General features: G+C 44.2%; 1 protein-coding gene across 8 annotated transcripts in view; it reads left to right on the forward strand.

Moving 5' to 3' along the window:
* ugt8 (UDP glycosyltransferase 8) overlaps positions 1-20,795 on the forward strand; it is a 347,377-nt gene that overhangs the window by 185,284 nt on the left and 141,298 nt on the right. Inside the window, exon 4 of one of the 8 annotated variants that reach the window (XM_072496167.1) lies at positions 18,367-19,815. The exons of 6 other annotated variants lie outside the window; for them this stretch is intronic. In XM_072496167.1, the coding sequence (XP_072352268.1) occupies positions 18,367-18,784 (418 nt within the window). In that variant the 3' untranslated portion in view covers positions 18,785-19,815. Of the gene's footprint in view, positions 1-18,366; positions 19,816-20,795 lie in introns of those variants that run through there. One more of the 8 variants, XM_072496168.1, reaches the window with a different exon arrangement.

Genomic DNA, 20,795 nt, shown 5'->3' on the forward strand with positions numbered 1-20,795 from the left:
TCCCTGTCACTGTTAATACCCATTGGTATCCCAAACCTAGGTATTATTTCCTTTAACAGAATATTTACCACTGTTCTACCATCATCTCTTTTGGTTGGAAAAGCCTCTACCCACCATGAAAACGTGCCCACTATCACCAGCATGTATTTGAATCCTTTAGCCATCGGCATGTGTGCAAAATCTATCTGCAAATTTTCAAAAGGCATTTCGGGCTGTAATAGATGATCAAAGACGGGGTGTTTTTTTACCCCGATTATTCCTCTGATAAATCATACATGTGCAGGCTATTTTTTTCAATTGTTACCGTAATACGTGGAGCATACCATTGTTGACATTTGGCATGCGTCATCCGACCTTTGCCCACATGAGCCTGTCCATGGGCATGGCGACCTAGTGCCAAGAACAGGCTTCTGGGGCGTACTTTATCGGGTGGATCCAGATTTGATGTTTATCTTGGTAGCAACCTACTTTTAACCAAGAGCAATGCTCCTGTGCCTGTTTTAACTTTGGTTCTGTTATGGTGGACGGAAGTTCTACTGCAGCAGCTTGCAGTTGTGGCTGCTGATTGAGAACCACTTTGTTTGCTATTTTATCAGCAAATCTATTGCCGCGTGAGACTTCATTGTCTGCAGTAGTATGCGCTTCACACTTTTAAACAGCTATCTTGCTGGCCAGCTGAACAGCATCTAGTAAATTTAAAACCAATTTAGCATGTTTAATAGGTTGGCTGGAGTAAGTTATGAATCCCCTGTTTTTCCATAATTGGCCAAAATCATGTACTACCCCAAAAGCGTATCGAGAATCAGTATAAATATTGACTGTTTTACTTTTAGCTAGAATACATGCTCTGGTAAGGACAAACAATTTGGCCGCTTGAGCAGGCAGAGCAAAAGCTTCCACCATCTCAAATGGAGTTACTATTGCATAGCCGGCCAGGAGGGTCATATCATTTGATCGGTTTGCTGATCCATCGGTGAGAATGATGATGTCTGGATTTTCTAGTGGGTGACTCAATAAATCAGGTCGAGGGGTTGTGGTGGCTTCAACCAATTGTAAACAGCCATGATCATACAGATGTTCTGCTTCTGAGTGCACGGGCAAGAGTGTAGCAGGGTTGACGGCTGGTGCTCGCTTGTAGGTAAAGTTGTTTTTAATTTGTCCATTGAGACTATGCCCCCTCTCTGCCAGATGTGATAATAACAAAAGGGTATCCTGTTGACAAAGTAGACCTCCCTCTGAGGCTATCAATAAATCGTTAGCATATTGAGGGAATGTTGAGCCTGCAGACAACTGCCACTCGTCCAAGCCTCTTTTAATACTGTTGATTCCGACATGTAAAGGAAATAGATGTTGAGTGTCTGGCACCATGGAGCAATGGGGATATCAATTTTATTGATGGCTCTGAGGTCTTGCACAAGACTCGGTGGGTCTTCCTACTTTTGGAATGGGGAGTATAGGGGTATTACAGGGGCTTTGTGTTGTCTTCAGCACCCCTTGCTGTAATCATAGAATCTACAGTGCAAAAGGATGCCATTCAGCCCATCAAGTCTGCACTGGCCCTTGGAAAAAGCACCCCACAAAATCCCCTCCTATCCTCGTAACCCAGTCTAACCTTTTTTTTTTTGACACTAGGGCAATTTAGCATGGCCAATCCACCTAACCTGCACGTCTTTGGACTGTGGGAGGAAACCGGAGCACCCGGAGGAAACCCACGCAGACACACGGAGAACATGCAGACTCCTTACAAACAGTGATCCAAGTCAGAATTGAACTTGTGACCCTGGCGCTGTGAAGCAACCATGCTAACCACTGTGCTACCGTGCCGCCCTAGTGCATTGATCACTTCCTCAATCCCTTTTTCTGCTTCCGGCGCAAACCTGTATTGTTTTAAGCAGGGCACTTCAACATTCTTCTGTAACTGCACCCTATGCGCTGGGGCAGAATGTACTTTTCCAACATGATTTTTATGTTGTGCCCATACCTGGGCCAGGATTGAAGGGAGTAAATAATGGTTCTTTCGGGCGGTTGTTGTCTTTCAAATGTAGTGGGCCATTGCTTCTTTTTCCAGGTCACTTTGCCCTCCTGTTTGCCATAAAATTCTATCAGGCAATCTTGTCCGTCTATTTCAATATAAATCTCATGTATTACTTTTTTGCCTTTGGCCTCTTTGATCAGTTCTCCCATTTTCTTTGCCTTAGCGCGATGTCTTACGGCCAATGTTAAAATGGGGTTCTGAAGTTAAACCCATCCTAAAAAAGTCCCTGTGACTTATGGGTCAACTGTACTAACATTCCTAATCCCACAACACCGAAAAATAAAAAAGGAGTGACATGCAATGATGTCTGCTTTCCTAAGTGACATTGCGCTTGTAAATTGTATGCGTGCTCATCCTCACGAGCATACCAAGCCGTGCAATGGGTCACTATGTTTTCTCGGCTGGACTCTATCAGGTGTTTTAATAGCTGTGCCCAAGGGTCATTAACCTTTTGTAAGACTTCCTACAGTTTTTTAATAGTGGTACTGTAAGGGTTAACGTTCAGCTGTCAGCAATACAACACAGACACAGCGATCGGGTTCAGACTCTGTAGTAATTACATTTAGCAGCTGGTGACCTCGTATTTGAGGCAGTTCCATAAACATTCCATTATTAGTGCAAATAATTACTGCTCCCAATTTGCAGTGTGTCTGTCTGCCAAGGAGGGGAAGGGGCGTAGTTTTTGAAATAATCATAGTATCAACCAGGGAGATATTGTCAATTTCCATGTTAATCGGGCGTGATACTGACTCCGTCATGGGAATACCGGCTACTCCCACAGTGACAATAGAGGATTCAACAGGGGTTATTTCCACAGAGCGGGCACAGGTGACATAGTAGCGCCGGTATCGATCAGAAGGTCCATGTAATGATCTCCTATTTTTACCATTTGTTCGAGTGAAAATATTCACACGCAGGCCTTTGAATGAGTAAAGAAGCAGTTTATTATATCTGAGCTCTGGGAGAAAAACCTGGGGCTCCTCAGTCTTTAGACTGCACTCTTTCTCACTTGAGCTAAGGTTTGCATTGGGTTAATGTACAGATTCAAGGGGCGGAATTAGTTGCATTCTCATTTACATACAATCAATCAGCTATCTTCGCATCGCAATTCCTTACATGCAGTCAATCAATTTTGTTGTTGTCTTAGCTGCCCTTAACTTCATGCAGAAGTTACTCAAACTAACATAAAATTATGTCTCATGCCTGCACACTGAGACCTTGAGCTAGTAAAGATCTTTGTCCTGTGGAGCTATTATCAGGGAAGTAAGTTACAGTTTGTAACTTAACCCTGCTAATGATTGTTCAGGAACGTGGCTGATTCAGCTAAAACCCATTTTGTATCTTTAGTATTGCCAGCTTAGCTAACAGTTTGTCTAAAAACCTTCTTTCTATTTTGCAGCATAGTTAATTATCTGGTATACATTTTAAAACACAGAATTTCCCGCAACACCGTTGTCATGGGTTCTTCTCTCATTGAGTTGGACAGTCTGATCATGGTCGCCTGTACCACCTTTTCTTCGTGGCACCTCTATTGGTTTTGATTAGGGTTGGGGTCAGAGTACGTAAAAGGCGGCGGGGAGGACGCATGTCGCCAGGTGGGGCGCATCCTTCCTGCGTTAAAGTGACAATCACGAGCCCAATGTCCTTTTGCCCCACATCTTCTCCATTGATCCTGGGATCGATCTCTCCCCTGCCATCGTCCTCTGCCTCTACCTGCCTGCTGACCACAACCCTGCCCCCTCTTTCCTTGGTAGAACTGCCCTGTGACTTTAGGCTTTTGATCTTTGGGGGCCACGAACAGTCATTCTTGGCCCATATTTACCAAGGAGGTAACTACTACTGACCAAGGAAGTGTTTGCCAGGTGAGAGTAATCAATTTGTAACTTTGCGCACGCTCTGGTAGCATACAGTTCAGCAATATCCGAACAGCCAAGGGTCCAGTTTCTTCCAATGAAACACCAGCATGTTCTTCCCAACAAGTTTTAAATTTGGCCACAAATTCGGGCATTCTCTCACCCTTTTTCTGCAAACAAGAGTCTCTTCCCCTCTGTCACTATGCTTCTTGGCCCCTTGCATGATAGCCTTTTTCCCTCTATTTGCTAACCAGTGTTCGACGGTCTCATTTCCTTCATTTAAATGATCATCATTGGGAGCCCAGTCTCCATTTATGCCGCGTGGGACTGTGATCCCATCCTTCAAAGCTGGCCAAGATGCACCATAAGAGTATTTTAGAAACCGCAAAACATCCCTTGGGAGGAGGCTATAAATACCACACATTTGTTATAACCAGTTGTGGAATGCAAGAGGTTTCTTTATGGGATCAGGGGCCTCATTTAAGTCAATTTTCAATGATTGATTATGTAGACATGAGCTATTCTGAGAGAAGTATATTTTTCTTTGACAGTTTAGATTAGATCAACTGTCTGCTGAAATGGTTAATTTACCTACAGAACTTAAGGGGGTGGAGAGAGGGCAAAGAACTTCAAATTATGCCATTCGCACCTCTCCATGTAATCTAAAAACTTCTATTGTTCAATTACTTTTATTCCGCTTGAATTTCTTTTTTTGAAACTGATTTCAATTTCAGATGTTGTACGGGGCTTTAGAGAAATCTCAAGTTTTTTTAGGTTTTTTTTTTAACTCCAATGTTGACACAAATCATTTAAACTATGATCGCAAAATCACAATATCAGACGACAGCCAAATATCACCACACTTAGTGCTTCAGTGCTTTGACCAAAATTAATTGGGTAAACGTCCTTCGAGTATCCACACAAAATAAACAAAACACACAGATTCTCACAGCTCTTAAATATCACAGTCAACCATTAATCTTATCTCATGGCTATAGACAAATTTGAATTCCCTTTTAGACAGGAACCCATCTGTTACATTTTTACCTTAATCTTCTATTTACATTACTCCCCTGTTTTTGTTTTCTGTTTCGAGAGGGGGTCAGCTCCTTTGGATTCCTATGGGGGACATATAGGTTTTCCTACCTCATTCCGTTGCTTTACGATTGTTTCTTTTCGTTTTCTTACTCAGTTTGACTCCCTTTTCTGAGTCCTTTGTTGAGTTCACCTTCTTTCTCGTTGCTCCGTATGTTTTTACTGAGGCTTCGGGATGACCTGTGAGGGGGCATCCGAGTTTATTACCCATCGTTCTTGTTTCTGCAAAATACTTTGGAATATATATAACAACAACGACCGTGGAAATTATTCACAAATATTACAGGGAGCGCTCACCGGTGTTTGTCCTTTTACGAATTTCGAAGCCTGTTTCTTTTTTTAAATTAATTTTAGTCTCTATGGCACCTTTTTGCTTCCCATGCAGCTATCGTTAATTTATTAATTAAGATTACTTATCCTAGCATGAGTCACTGGCCGGTAATTAAGGCTGCCAAGCGCCGCCCCTCCCTTTCAGTTGGGACGCGCTGGTGGCTCTTCCCCTTGCAGCTGAGAGAGTCCAATTTAGAGAGTCCTTTTGGGGTTCGTATCCTGTTAAATTAGGGATCCGAGAAGACTGCGCCAATTTCTTTCTACACGTGGGATCAGAGGAGAGTTGGCAAGTTGGATACAGAATTGGCTTGGGCACAGAAGACAGAGGGTAGCAGTAGAAGGGTGCTTTTCTGAATGGAAAGCTGTTACTAGCAGTGTTCGACAGGGATCTGTTCTGGGGCCTTTGTTGCTCGTGGTGTATATAAATGATTTGGAAGAAAATGTAGCTGGTCTGATTAGCAAGTTCGCAGACGACACAAAAATTGGTGGAGTTGCGGATAGTGAAGAGGATTGTCAGAGGATACAGCAGGATATAAACTGGTGGGAGTCTTGGGTGGAGAAATGGCAGATGGAGTTTAATCCGGACAAGTGTGAGGTTATGCATTTTGGAAGGTCCAATGCATGTAGGAATTACACAATATATGATAGAACTCTTGCGAGTACTGACAGGCAGAGAGATCTGGGTGTGCATGTCCACCGATCACTGAAAGTGACAACGCATGTGGATAAGGTGGTCAAGAAGGCATACTGCATGCTGGTCTTCATCAGTTGGGGCATTGAATATAAAAATTGACAAGTCATGTTGCAGCTCGACAGGACCTTAGGCCTCATTTGGAATATTGTGTACAATTCTGGTTGCCACATGTGGATGCTTTGGCGATGGTACAGAAGCTGTTTACTGTTGGTGGTATAGAACAGAGAACATACACTGCGGAAGGAGGCCATTCGGCCCAGCGAGTCGGCACCAACCGACTTCAGCACTCCCTTCCACCCTATCCCAATGACCCCTCCTAACCTGTGTGGTCACTAAGGGCAATTTATCATGGCCAATCCACCTAACCTGCACGTCTTTGGACTGTGGGAAGAAATCGGAGCACCCGGAGGAAACCCACACAGACTTGGGGAGAATGTGCAGACTCCGCACAGACAGTGACCCAGTTGGGAATCGAACCTGGGACCCCGGCGCTATGAAGCCACAGTGCTATCCACTTGTGCTACCGTGCTGCCTGCAAATGGAGGGCATTAGCTATGAGGAGAGATTAGGTAAGCTCGGTCTGTTCTCACGACGGAGGTGGAGTGGCGACCTGATAAAGAGGTCTACTAGTGGCATGGACAGAGTGGATAGTCAGATGCTCTTTCCTAGGGTAGGAGAGTCGAGTACTAGGGGAAATAGGTTTAAAGTGCGTGGGGAAAAGTTAAGAACAGATGTGCAAGGCAAGATTTTTACACGAGAGTGTAAATATATGGAACCCGATGCCTGGGGAGGTGATGGGTGCAGGTACGATAGTGCATTTAAGGGATATCTAGACAAATATATGAATAGGGTGGGAATGGAAGGATACGGACTCAAATGCATACGGTTTTAGTTATGCAGGTACCATGGTCGGCGCAGGCTTGGAGGGCCGAAGGGCTTGTTCTTGTGCTGTATTGTTCTTGGGCTGTATTGTTCTTGTGCTGTATTGTTCTTGTTCTTTGTTCTAAAAGATTAAGAGATTCTGACGCCAAATGAACACTTATTTCTTTGCCTCTTTCAGAAATCTGATATGAAATATGTGTGAGCATGTTGTGATTGGAAGGAGATACGGATGGGGTGCATCAGTTTTTACATTTGTAAGTTTCCCATGATAATGTTGCTCATTGTGAATTGGAGGACACAAACATCTGAAGATGATTAGCAGGGGGGTAACAATAATCCATCAAGCCTGTGCCTCACAATGGCTCGAGCATCATGGCTGAGCACTTCCAATCCTCCAGCCATGTAATCATGCAAAAAGTGAAAAGAAGTACCCTTATCTCATTAGGGAAATAAATCTCGCTTTTAATCGCTTAAGGGGATTTAAATTGGTCAAGGAAATCACTTGGCTTCTCTGCGATGCTGTCTGGGTAAAGAACCATTTCGCATCCAGTCTTACTAATTTATGTGTAGTTTGAATCTTGACCCCGACTCCCTATCAGTTAAATTGCAATGACCGAACAACGTGTCATAAACATTTTATTAATTTTTATCAAGTAGTCTCCAGGTCCAAACTGTTGGGAGTAAATGCACCCAGTTCTTTGCGGCTATCTGAGTAACTTAATATTTTTTAAACTAGTTATCTTCAGGGACTTTCAAAGACAACTATATCACCCACCATGGGCAAGGATCAAAATTGGGCACAGTACCCCAGATGCGATCTAATCAATAGCCTGTTTAATGACCAAATGGTGTCCTTTTTGGCCATGGGGGAGGTGCCAGAGGACCGGAGAACAAAATCGCTTATTGTCACAAGTAGGCTTAAAATGAAGTTACTGTGAAAAGCCCCTAGTCACCACATTCCGGCGGCTGTTCAGGGTGGCTGGTCCGGGAATTGAACCGTGCTACTGGCTTGCCTTGGTCTGCTTTAAAAGCCAGCTCTTCAGCCCTGTGCTAAACCAGCCCCTGATCACATCGAACATTAGGGGGGTTGGGGATTGGGAGGGTTGGGGGGAGAGGGACTGTATGTGTTAATGGTGACTATGGGTGATTCCTGATTCCTTTTTGTCATTTGTTTATGTTAACATGCAGGCCAATGTCTGGGATTTGGTGGGAGGATGGGATCGTGGTTCTTGATATGGGGATTGACATTACATTCGTTAATGATTATTGTTTATTGTTGGGTGTAAATTTGGGATAATATGTGAAAACGGTGGAGAATAAAAAATTTTTTTTTTTTTAAAGTATATTTAATAAAGTGTGTTGCATTATATTTGTGTCCTACTTTGTTCTACTCATAACTAAAGATATCTAAAGAGATGGTTGAAGTATCTGAATTGGACAGATACAACAATCCCTTCTCAGCTGCCCTCTGACTGATAATTCCTTCCCGGACTTAAAACAGCACACAACTTGTCTGATTTATAGAGATTTGATTACAGACGGGTGTTATCCATGGTCAGTGCTATCAATCTCACCTGAGTCCGTAGATTGCTCCACTCAGATTTCAACACAACATCTAAGCTGATACTTCAGTACAGTACTAAATAATCACAATGTGGCCAATATCTTTATTATCTTTATAATCTTTATTAGTGTCACAAGTAGGTTTACATTAACACTGCAATTAAGTTACTGTGAAAATCTCCCAGTCGCCGCCACACCAAGGCTCCTGTTCAGGTAAACTGAGTGAGAATTCAGAATATCCAATTCACCTAACAAGCACGTCTTTCAGGATAACAGTCAGGTTGGGTATCTTGGGTTACAGGAAGATATAGATGTGCAAATGGACAAATCGCAAATAGGAGGCAGATAGAATTTAACCCTGAAAAGCATGAGGTGGTGCACTTTTGAAGGAGTAATTTGATAATTCAATGAATGACATAACACCAAGTTCTGAAGAACAAAGGTACCGTGCGTGTTTGTCCATGGATTGCTGAAGGCAGAAGAGCAGGTTAATTAGGTGGTGAAAAAAGCATAAGCGACATGTTGCACAGTGGTTGGCACTGCTGCCTCAGTGCCAGGGACCGGGGTTCAATTCCAGCGTGGGTCACTGTCTCTGCGGAGTTTGTATGTTCTCCCCGTGTCTGCGTCGGTTTCCTCTGGGTGCTCTGGTTTTCCCCCACAGTCCAAAGGTTAGGTGGATTGGCCATAATAAATTGTCCCTCAGTGTCCAGGGATGTGCAGGTTCGAGTAAGGGAATGGGGGGGAAGTGGATATGAATAGCGTGCTCATTTGAGGGGTCAGTGCAGACTTGATGAGCCAAATGGCCGCCTTCTACCCTGTAGAGATTCTATGATTCTATGACACTTGCCTTTATCAATCGTGGCATAGATTATAAAAGCAGGGAGGTAAAACTCTGGTGAGGCTACAGCTGGAGTACTGTGCAATTCTGTCCCACATTATAGTAAGTATGTGATTACACTGGAGAAGGTGCAGAGATGGGATGGAACATTTAAGTTATGAATAGGTTGGATAGGCTTGCATTGTATTTGTTGGAGCAGGGGCGGCGTGATCGAGGTTTACAAGATTATGAGGGGCATGGACTTGGTACATAGGGAGCAACTGTTCCCTTTAGTTGAAGGCTCAGTCACGAGGGGACACGAGTTAAAGGTGAAGGACGAGGAGGTTTAGGCAGATGTGGGTGGGTGCCTCACATCCTTTAAGAAGTATCTGGATGAGCACTTGGCCCAAAGCCTTGACTGTTATGACATGCCAAGTGCTGGTAAATGGGATTAGGTAGGTAGGTCAGGTGTTTTTCACGAGTCGTTGCAGAATCTGTGGTCTGTTCTTAATGTATTCCCTTGCCTCGTTTGTCCTGCCCAAGAGCATCATCTCACACTTATCCGGATTGAATTCCGTTTGCTGCTGATCAGCCCATCTGACCAGCCAATTTATATCCTCCTCTAATCTACGCCTATCCTCCTCACTACTGACCACCTCACCAATTTTCGTATCATCCGTGAACTTACTGATCAACCTTCCTACATTCATATCTAAATCATTTATATAAACCACAAACAGCACGGCCCCAACACTGATCCCTGCGGGATCCCACTGCACACAGGTTTCCAGTCAGAAAAGCACTGTTCGACCATCACCCTCTGCTTCCGACCACTCAGCCAATTCCGGATCCTATTTGCCAGATCTCCTTGGATCCCTTGCTCTTACCTTTGCTCTGTCTCCCATGTGGGAACTTTATCATTCTCCCATGTGGGACCTTACCAAAAGCCTTGCTGAATTCCAGCTAGTCTCTGTCAAATGCATTGCCCTCATCTCCACTCTTGACAAAACCATGTTGACTGTTATTGATTGATACCTGCCGCTCCAAATTCAGATGAATTCTGTGTCTCAGAATTGCTTCCAATCGTGCCCCCGCCACTGAAGTTAGACTGATTGACCTGTAGTTTCCTGCTTTTTATCCCTTCCTCAATTTTTGAATAATGGTACCACATTGGTTATCCTCCAGACCTCCGACACCTCTCCTGTGGCCAGAGAGGAATTGAAAATTATTGCCAGTACCCATGCTATTTCCTCCCTTACATCACTCAACAGCCTGGGATACATTTCATCTGGCCCTGGAGATTTGTCTACTTTCAAGCCTGCCTGACCACTCAGAACTTCCTCTCTGTCTATGTTAATTTCTTTAATTTTATCACCGCTTTTCTTCCTGATTTCTATACCCACACTGTCCCTCTTTCTCATGAACACTGACACAAAATATTCATTTTGAACCCCACCTCCAGCTCCACACAAACTCTCACTGTGGTCCTTAATGTACCTTACAGTTCTTTGAGAAGGTGACTGAACAGGTAGACGAGGGTAGAGCAGTTGATGTGGTGTATATGGATTTCAGTAAAGCATTTGATAAGGTTCCCCACGGTAGGCTATTGCAGAAAATACGGAGGCTGGGGATTGAGGGAGATTTAGAGATGTGGATCAGAAATTGGCTAGCTGAAAGAAGACAGAGGGTGGTGGTTGATGGGAAATGTTCAGAATGGAGTTCAGTTACAAGTGGCGTACCACAAGGATCTGTTCTGGGGCCGTTGCTGTTTGTCATTTTTATCAATGACCTAGAGGAAGGCGCAGAAGGGTGGGTGAGTAAATTTGCAGACGATACTAAAGTCGGTGGTGTTGTCGACAGTGTGGAAGGATGTAGCAGGTTACAGAGGGATATAGATAAGCTGCAGAGCTGGGCTGAGAGGTGGCAAATGGAGTTTAATGTAGAGAAGTGTGAGGTGATTCACTTTGGAAGGAATAACAGGAATAACAGGAATGCGGAATATTTGGCTAATGGTAAAGTTCTTGGAAGTGTGGATGAGCAGAGGGATCTAGGTGTCCATGTACATAGATCCCTGAAAGTTGCCACCCAGGTTGATAGGGTTGTGAAGAAGGCCTATGGAGTGTTGCCCTTTATTGGTAGAGGGATTGAGTTCCGGAGTCAGGAGGTCATGTTGCAGCTGTACAAAACTCTGGTATGGCCGCATTTGGAGTATTGCGTACAGTTCTGGTCACCGCATTATAGGAAGGACGTGGAAGCTTTGGAGCGGGTGCAAAGGAGCGGGTGGTAAACCACGATGTTGCCTGGTATGGAGGGAAAATCTTATGAGGAAAGGCTGATGGACTTGAGGTTGTTTTCGTTGGAGAGATGAAGGTTAAGAGGAGACTTAATAGAGGCATACAAAATGATCAGGGGGTTAGATAGGGTGGACAGTGAGAGCCTTCTCCCGTGGATGGAAATGGCTGGCACGAGGGGACATAGCTTTAAACTGAGGGGTAATAGATATAGGACAGAGGTCAGAGGTAGGTTCTTTACGCAAAGAGTAGTGAGGCCGTGGAATGCCCTACCTGCAACAGTAGTGAACTCGCCAACATTGAGGGCATTTAAAAGTTTATTGGATAAACATATGGATGATAATGGCATAGTGTAGGTTAGATGGCTTTTGTTTCGGTGCAACATCGTGGGCCGAAGGGCCTGTACTGCGCTGTATCGTTCTATGTTCTATGTACTCTTTCCCTAGTTATCCTTTTACCCTTAATGTACTTTTAAAACGATTTGGGATTTTCCTTTATTTTACCTGTCGGTATCCTTTATGTCCCTACTTTGCTCTCCTAATTTCCTTTAAGTTCCCTCTTGCACATTCCATAAGCCTCAAATTTGTCTCTTAACTACAAGGATGCATAACCAAATGGAAGGTGACGTGTACCATGATTAACGTAGGCAACCCGTGTTTAGTTGCACTGAAATAGGATACTAGTGAGGGGATGGAATCAAGAGCAGGACAATGATTTTTGATGGAATGTTTTGTGAATGGAGAGTCAGTGTATTTAGCAAGGAGCCGGGTTGTGGACACATGAAATTTAGTGTGGGACAGCAGCATTTTGAACAATTTTGAGTTTATGGAGTTGTGTAATGGAAAGCAGGATGTGTTTTGGAGGCAGCAGAAACAGAAAAGGTTTAGTTGTCAAAGTTTGTTTAGGCTTGTGTGTTACAGTTGTGTCTCTCATTGTTTGAGGTGGGAATGTATTGGTAAACTTAATAGTGATTCAGCCTCTTTCAAATTTGCTTGAAAATTAACTGTGGTATTAACAACTTAATGCTCTTCAACACTGGTAATACAGTACAAGTGTCTCCATCCCGGCTGTCCAAATACAGGAGTTGTCTGAAAACCGGGCATTGTAGAATAGAGTATTGCGTACAGTTCTGGTCACCTCATTATAGGAAGGACGTGGAAGCTTTGGAGCGGGTGCAGAGGAGATTTACCAGGATGTTGCCTGGTATGGAGGGAAAATCTTATGAGGAAAGGCTGATGGACTTGAGGTTGTTTTCGTTGGAGAGAAGAAGGTTAAGAGGAGACTTAATAGAGGCATACAAAATGATCAGGGGGTTAGATAGGGTGGACAGTGAGAGCCTTCTCCCGCGGATGGAAATGGCTAGCATGAGGGGACATAGCCTTAAACTGAGAGGTAATAGATATAGGACAGAGGTAGGTTCTTTACGCAAAGAGTGGTGAGGCCGTGGAATGCCCTACCTGCAACAGTAGTGAACTCGCCAACATTGAGGGCATTTAAAAGTTTATTGGATAAGCATATGGATGATAATGGCATAGTGTAGGTTCGATGGCTTTTGTTTTTTGACTTCCCATGTCGGTGCAACATAGTGGGCCGAAGGGCCTGTACTGCGCTGTATCGTTCTATGTTCTATGCCAAGCACCAATTTTAATTGAGTAAAGTATAAAAAATAACTGGGCAATTCAGCTGGGTGTTGCTTTGACGAGTGTTGCATCTGACTAGTTATTCCCTGCGCCCATCTATTCCCATGCTCTGAGCGGCCCTTAACCCCACCTGACTTGGCTTTACTCAAACTGCACGTGTCCTAAACCGTCCGATCCGAAATATGGCAAGATCTGAAATCCGACACTGCCTCGGTCCCAAGCTTGTCGGTTTTGAGATACTCTATCTGTACACCGATACATCCATCCTTCCTCCTATTTGGGAGGAGCTGCCTTTTATATTTTCAGAGATAAAACTGAGAATTGTTTAATCCTTGCCAATAAAGACCAGTGAAAAGTGGATCGTTTTACTTCTTTGTACAGTCAACACCAATCACCATACCGGGTATCACTTATATTCACTTTCCTTATTTATATTTTATTTGCAGTGTAATAGATATATTCAAGGTTGCTTCAATTTCAGGAATGGAATTTAAACCTCCATAAAGTTAGTTGATTCCTCAATTCATGCAAACCTGAATGAGTCATATGAAAAGTTTATGATACAGTATTCCTTTTCAGAGTATGTTTAAGACTTGTATCAGACAGAAAAAGATAATCTGATTCGATATTTTGCTGTCAATTTCTAATTTAACTTATTTCAATAGCTTTAATATTCATTGATAGTACCTTTTAGTTGCATTTGATCAAATACTAGCTGTTGTGTTGAACATATGATACATTGAAAGTGCTATCGTGCTATGGTATAATTTTTATATTTTCTTCACATGTTTAATAAATTTATCAATCTAGATAAATTCCTGATAATTATATAGACCAAAAGTTCTTAAAATGTCCAGTGCATTGTACAGTAGAGTGGAAGGTTTATTCAAATTGAACAAGCGAAAGGCTGAGAAGTGGCAAAATTGTTGTTACTTTCAGCTGGTAGAATGCACAGTGATAGATCACTTGTTTCTATCCGTTAACTGCATTCTGTTTGGTTTATGCCTTGTCTGCCCCTTCTGACCTATTCCCAATCGTCTATTCAAGACTGTAATAAGAATGTATCATCAGAAATAGATTTATTTGTATATCATACATACGTGGAAATCTGTGTTCTACATTCCCCAGCCTGTGTGTATCCTGTCAAGTTGCTTCAGAATCATGCATGTTTCATATATGGATCATGTATGTTTCAATGATTTCACCCTGTCTGCTTAAACGCAGTGGTCTGAAGTGTATTTGTTTCAACGTCAGAAGTATAGCAGATATGAACTTAGAGCTGTAGCCATCTGGGATGGCCACCTGCAAAGGACCATGGGAATTATGGCCAACCCAGGACTCAGACACACTCAGAGCTTGTGTGTGTATTTGCAACCCAGATAGCTAAATGCGATCGAAACCCCCAGCTCTTTTGCATTCTAATGGACCATTTCCCCAGAACAAAAGGACTGTACTCAGGTAACCGATGCAGGCTAACCGGCGCCACTCCCTTTGCTAAGAAAGCCCAAACAGCCAAGGTCAATGACTGCTCAGGACACGCTCATCCATCAAGGCACCCGCCGTTTTATTGGCCAAAATCGAGGGCAGTGATCGAAGCCTGTCGAATTATTGGGTCCAAAGCTAAGGACCGCCCCAAAGAGCGCAAAATCCCAGAGGGTTAAAAAGAGACACAGCCATGTGTTCAGTCTCTCTTGGCCCCAGCCTATGCCTAAAACCAAGTATAGCATTACGACCAGAAGGCAAGTTCAAGACCAAGGATTGCTACCAGACTGATGAGCCCAGCAGAAATGAAGCCACTTCTTCTCCCCAGCCATAAAAGATCCGAACAAAGGCCTTGTTCATCTGCAAAAACCCGGTTGCCCTGAAGTTAAGTATAGGTTATTGTAGTTGTTAGGTGTAGTTTAACTTAAAAGCAATATTATCATTAATAACTGCCATATCTAGTTAATTTTGCAACATTATTGGTGACGCTGGTGGGATAGTATTCCACTCATTAAAAAGAGCAACATTATTGGCGTGTCTGCCGGGACTCGACCTAGAAGTGATTTTGTCACTCCGAGAGAACCCACAAAACTTTGCATTAGAAATCCAATTGAGGAAAAGTGAAAGAAACCACTAGTGTAAGGCCCATATCGATCAAACCACCAAGATTCGGAAGTGTGTATTAACTTGCATGCGTACTAACAGGGATAGAAGGTAAACTCGAAACTCGTTAGAATTTGTGTGAAACTATCGGGAGTATTGTGAACCGGAAAATAGCCTAGGCCATACCCGCTGTTCGAATCACCGCCTGTTTCCTCCTGTCCCAAATTGACGGCAGGAAAAGAGAAGTTAGAAGCAGAGCAAAAGAGAACTTAGAGGTAGGAAAACCGAGAACTTAACGGTAGGAAAACAGAGATAATAGTAGCAATGGCCACAAAAGCGATGGAACGCCTAATGAACCCACAGGAACCTGAGTTCGCAGCGACCAACAGAGCAGAGCAGTGCCCCATATGGGAAGAAGAGTTGAGGAAGTATTTGAAGGGGAAAGGATGGCCCCTTTCGTCCGAGTTTTGTTCAAATTATGAGTCCGGTCCAGGAAGCATGGGACAAACCTGGTGGAGCAACCACTCGGTTGAGGTACATAAGAATAATGCAGCGAACGTTCGTAAGCCGATGGCAATAGTGTCCTGTTTGGCACAGTTGCGAGGCACAGAGGAGGTCGTGAGGACGCTCCGCAGACAACTAGTTGAGAAAGAGGAGAAGAATGAGGGAAACTATAGTGAATGTGAAAAGATTAATGAGCAACTCCGGGAACAGTTGGCAGCTAATGATAAAGAGATGGCTGATGTCAAACGGGCATACATTGCTTAGTTCACCTTAGCAGCTTTCAGACCCAGTACGATAAAGCTGACCAAGATACACAGCGCGCAATTTTGGTACGAGAAGAGACAGAACAGCAGGTAGCACAGTTAACAAGACAATGCGCAAATTTAAAGGCAGCTTTACGAGCGCGCCATAGGTCCACTACAGAGCGAAATGTAGACGACAAATAGTTGCAGTCACTGCTGTCAGTGCAAAATGGATTCAGAGATGCCTTTGGACAAGATTTAGATGAGGAGAATGGCCCCAATTGGCAAGATCTAAATGAAACCACCCACAGATATGTGGAAGATACCGAAAATCACAATGGAGCTCCCAGGCCCCGAAAAGGAAAGTACCCACACCACCGACTGCACAGGCAGCACACACCCCCATGAATCCAGTCACCACACAGCGCAAGCCCTTATGTTTATTAGGAACACAGTATCCAGTTCCACAGGTTTCACCCCCCACACTCTCATGACCGGACGACCCATGAAAGGAACTGAATATTTATTAGGTCTCGATTCGGCAAGCCCCACAGTCACCGCCCTCACCCATGAAAAAGCAGTCCAACAAGTCACGGAAAATATTAAAGCAGCACAGCTCGCTGCAGCTGTCTGACTAGGTGCTAGGAAAAAGCAGAGTCAGGCCTGCTTTGATAAAACAGTCCACCCCGTAGAGTATACAGTCGGTCAGCAAGTGCAAGTGATGGTTTCCCTGTACAATCCCAGTTCGTTCGTCTCCCCTAAATTTGCAGGACCCTACTCCATTTCAGACAAAGTGAGCCCCTCTGTACAAGATAACGTACCCCAATGGTAAAACTGGTTGGTTCCACATCAACCAGCTCAAAGTCTATGGAACCCAATATAGCCACTCCCGCCACATCTCCCTGGCAATAGCAGACGATTCCGCCCCACCCATCGACAACCTAGTCCAACCCTCCCGCAGCCATGACAGCACATATAGGCCCACAGACCCGACCTTGTCTCCGCCCATAAGTACGACTTTCCACCTTGAGCTTGATTCAGACGATAGCGCCAGCCTTCCCGAATTGACCACGATCTCTGACCACTGGTACAACCTCCCCGGCCCCAGTCACTCCAGCCCCTGAAACCATGACAAGGACATGTTTGGCCCCCAATATCCCCTTCCACAGCCAGAGCCAACGCCACCGCCCAACAACAGTAATTTGCCCTTTGCTGCCACCGCCCCTCACGACAAGCGAATCCTTTTTTGGCACCGCGACAACTTTTGTAGACTGGAAGACATGACGATTCGGATTCTACGATGGCCCACGGCACAAAATCGGCAGACACGAGTCCAGCAACCGGGAGATGGTGACGATTCTGAGTCTGACTCCCGTTACGGTAACCCTTTTACAACGCTTTGGTGTAACACCCTGAGGTGTCCAGATGATGAGAAAAAGGAGCCGCATAAGAATTTCGGTGTCCTATTTGCTAATGGAGCCTGCCCGCCTTTTATTTCCTCCTTTCTTTCTTATTGCTACATGGTTTTAATTAATGTCGGCCAGACACCCAATTTCTTGATACAGTCATTCTTCCGATGCCATTTACTGACCAAAGGCCGTTAAAGGAACAATTATTGGATCTAACATGTGTTACAAATTCTTTTCGCTCGTTTCGGTCACCCAGGTAGTGGAATAACGGCACCGATCCCCGCTCTGCCTGAGGACCCCAAATGTATCCGGTCAGCTGAGCTCTGGTCGTGGAGCAATGGCACTGATCACCGCCCTGTGGCCCACACGCACCTCATGTTCCCGCCACTTTGAGTACTCTGGATTGGCTCTTTACACTTTTCACTGTCTTTGGCAGGTCTTAGTTTTGCCTTCTCTGCTCTTATTGTGGTTTAAAGAATGTCCTTTGCCACATTCTGTACGCTCAACTCTTTACCTTCCGTGACTCTTTGGTCACTTCCCCACCTGCTATTTACATGTTTGACACACTTGGTTGCCACGTATATGCTGCTATATGCGAACTACCTCTGGGTAGTGGGACCCTGGGACGAAGAAATTTTATAAAACTGGCAGCTCTAAAATTCGGCTAGTGAAGAATGAGCCTCTATCATCAATGGTTGTAGTAAAGAAAAGACTGGACGGTGAAATTGTCTGCCCACTCCCCGCATCTACCAGAAGCTGTGAGATTCTCCGCACTTAAAAAGGAAATTTCTTTCGCATGTCTTGTCTCTAAAAAAGGTTATTTCAAAAAGAAAAATGAGGGAGTCACACATGGTGACGATTCTAAAGGGTAATTGAAGTTAAGGAGAGAAAGACAAACAAAACGATTTGTTAACCAAAGATAATAGATGTTATGCTTGCACCGCCAGGAATATACAAAGAACGGAAGACAAGATGAAGACAGGACTGATGACTTCCATTGTGATCATCGCTGGACTCCTACAACTGCGCGTGTTACAAGCCTCTGTACCCTACAGAGCCCCGAACATGACCACACAACATGATACCCCTGGCCCGGACACCACACCACACATAGAGACAAACACTGAAACCCCCACTTGGTGCGAAAACATAGTTAATATACACAGTATAGGCCCTTCTGGTGATAGCGATAATCTGCAGTGTCATCAAGACACTTGGACTCCGCAAATGGCGAAAAAGAGTCTCCCGCTCTCCGATATATACACTCCCAGCCCCCTTCGGAATTCACCCAACCCAACAAACAATGTAACCACCGATAAAAATAAATATTGTGCACCTCTGTAACGTTGATAAGTTAAGTAGAAATGTGATGCTGCCGTTGGTTTAAAAATGTTGTATTGAACATAAGTTCCTTTTTATATTTGCCAGTAGCATGAGTGTAGCTTAGATAGTAATAGTTAGATATTTCCTTGTGCAAAAAGTTAAATGTGTAATAGTTGAATGTTTTATAGTGACCCCTTAGTGATTATGAATGTATGATCTGTTAATAAAACTTATGTAAATGCTCCAAAACATAGGACAGAGTAGTGTAGAGCCTGTCCTTGACCAAGGGTAACCGGCACACCATAAGACGGATGAGGGATCAACAGTGTGATCCACCACGCTTCGTGTTAAGGATCAAGAGGATGGGATGTAGCCATCTGGGATGGCCATCTGCAAAGGACCATGGGAATTATGGCCAACCAAGGACTCAGACACACTCAGAGCTTTTGTGTGTATTTGCAACGCAGATAGCTAGATGCGATCGAAACCCCCAGCTCTTTTGCATTCTAATGGCTCGTTTCCCCAGAACAAAAGGACTGTACTCAGGTAACCGATACAGAAGCAGACTAACCGGCGCCACTCCCTTTGCTAAGAAAGCCCAAACAGCCAAGATCAATCACCGCTCAGGACGCGCCCAGCCACCTTTATTGGCCAAAATCGAAGGCAGTGATTGAAGCCTGTCGAATTATTGGGTCCAAAGCTAAGGACCGCCCCAAAGTGCGCAAAATCCCAGAGGGATAAAAAGAGAGACAGCCATGTGCTCGGTCTCTCTTGGCCCTGGCCTACGCCTAAAACCAAGTGTAGCATTACAACCAGAAGACAAGTTCAAGACCAACGATCGCGACCAGACAGATGAGCCCAACAGAAACAAAGCCACTTCTTCTACCCAGCCACGCAAGATCCGAACAAAGACCTTGTTCATCTGCAAAGAGCCGGTTGCCCTGAAGTTAAGTATAGGTTATTGTAGTAGTTAGGTGTAGTTTAACTTGTAATGTTTTATGTTGCATGTTGAAGTAATCCTTGAGTGTAAATAAACTATTTTTGAACTTGAACTGGCTAACTGGTTGTTTGGTCTTTGATCGATATCCGGTAAAGCCTTGTGGTATCATTTGATACCTGGTGGCTCTGAAATAACTGCCATATCTAGTTAATTTGGCAACATTATTGGTGACGCTGGTGGGGTAGTATTCCACTCATTAAAAAGAGCAACAGAGCACTGATTAGTACTTGGAACTATGATGTTGTGACTATCACAGAAACGTGGTTAAAGGAAGGGCAGGATTGGCAGCTGAATGTTGGAGGGTATAGATGCTTCAGAAGTGATAGAGAGGGATGTAAAAGGGGTAGGAGAGTAGCATTACTGGTTAAGGAAAATATTATAGCCATACTGCGGGAGGTCACTTTGGAGGGCTCATACAATGAGGCAATCCAGATAGAGCTTAGGAACAGGAAGGGGCAATCACAATGTTGGGCGTTTATTACAGACTCCCAACTGCTAGCGAGAGATAGGGGAAGGGGCAGTACTGGATCTGGTATTGGGGATTATCCGCCTCGACAGGTGGTTGAGGTTTCAGTAGGGGAACATTTTGGGAGTACATAGAACATAGAACGATACAGCGCAGTACAGGCCCTTCGGCCCACGATGTTGCACCGACATGGGAAGTCAAAAAACAAAAGCCATCTAACCTACACTATGCCATTGTCATCCATATGATTGATTATCCAATAAACTTTTAAATGCCCTCGATGTTGGCAAGTTCACTACTGTTGCAGGTAGGGCATTCCACGGCCTCACCACTCTGCGTAAAGAACCTACCTCTGACCACTGTCCTATATCTATCACCCCTCAGTTTAAGGCTATGTCCCCTCGTGCTAGCCATTTCCATCCGCGGGAGAAGGCTCTCACTGTCCACCCTATCTAACCCCCTGATCATTTTGTATGCCTCTATTAAGTCTCCTCTTGACCTTCTTCTCTCTAACGAAAACAACCTCAAGTCCATCAGCCTTTCCTCATAAGATTTTCCCTCCATAC

The sequence above is a fragment of the Scyliorhinus torazame genome, chromosome 3 (assembly GCF_047496885.1).
Source record: "Scyliorhinus torazame isolate Kashiwa2021f chromosome 3, sScyTor2.1, whole genome shotgun sequence".
In the NCBI taxonomy this organism is placed as follows: domain Eukaryota; kingdom Metazoa; phylum Chordata; class Chondrichthyes; order Carcharhiniformes; family Scyliorhinidae; genus Scyliorhinus; species Scyliorhinus torazame.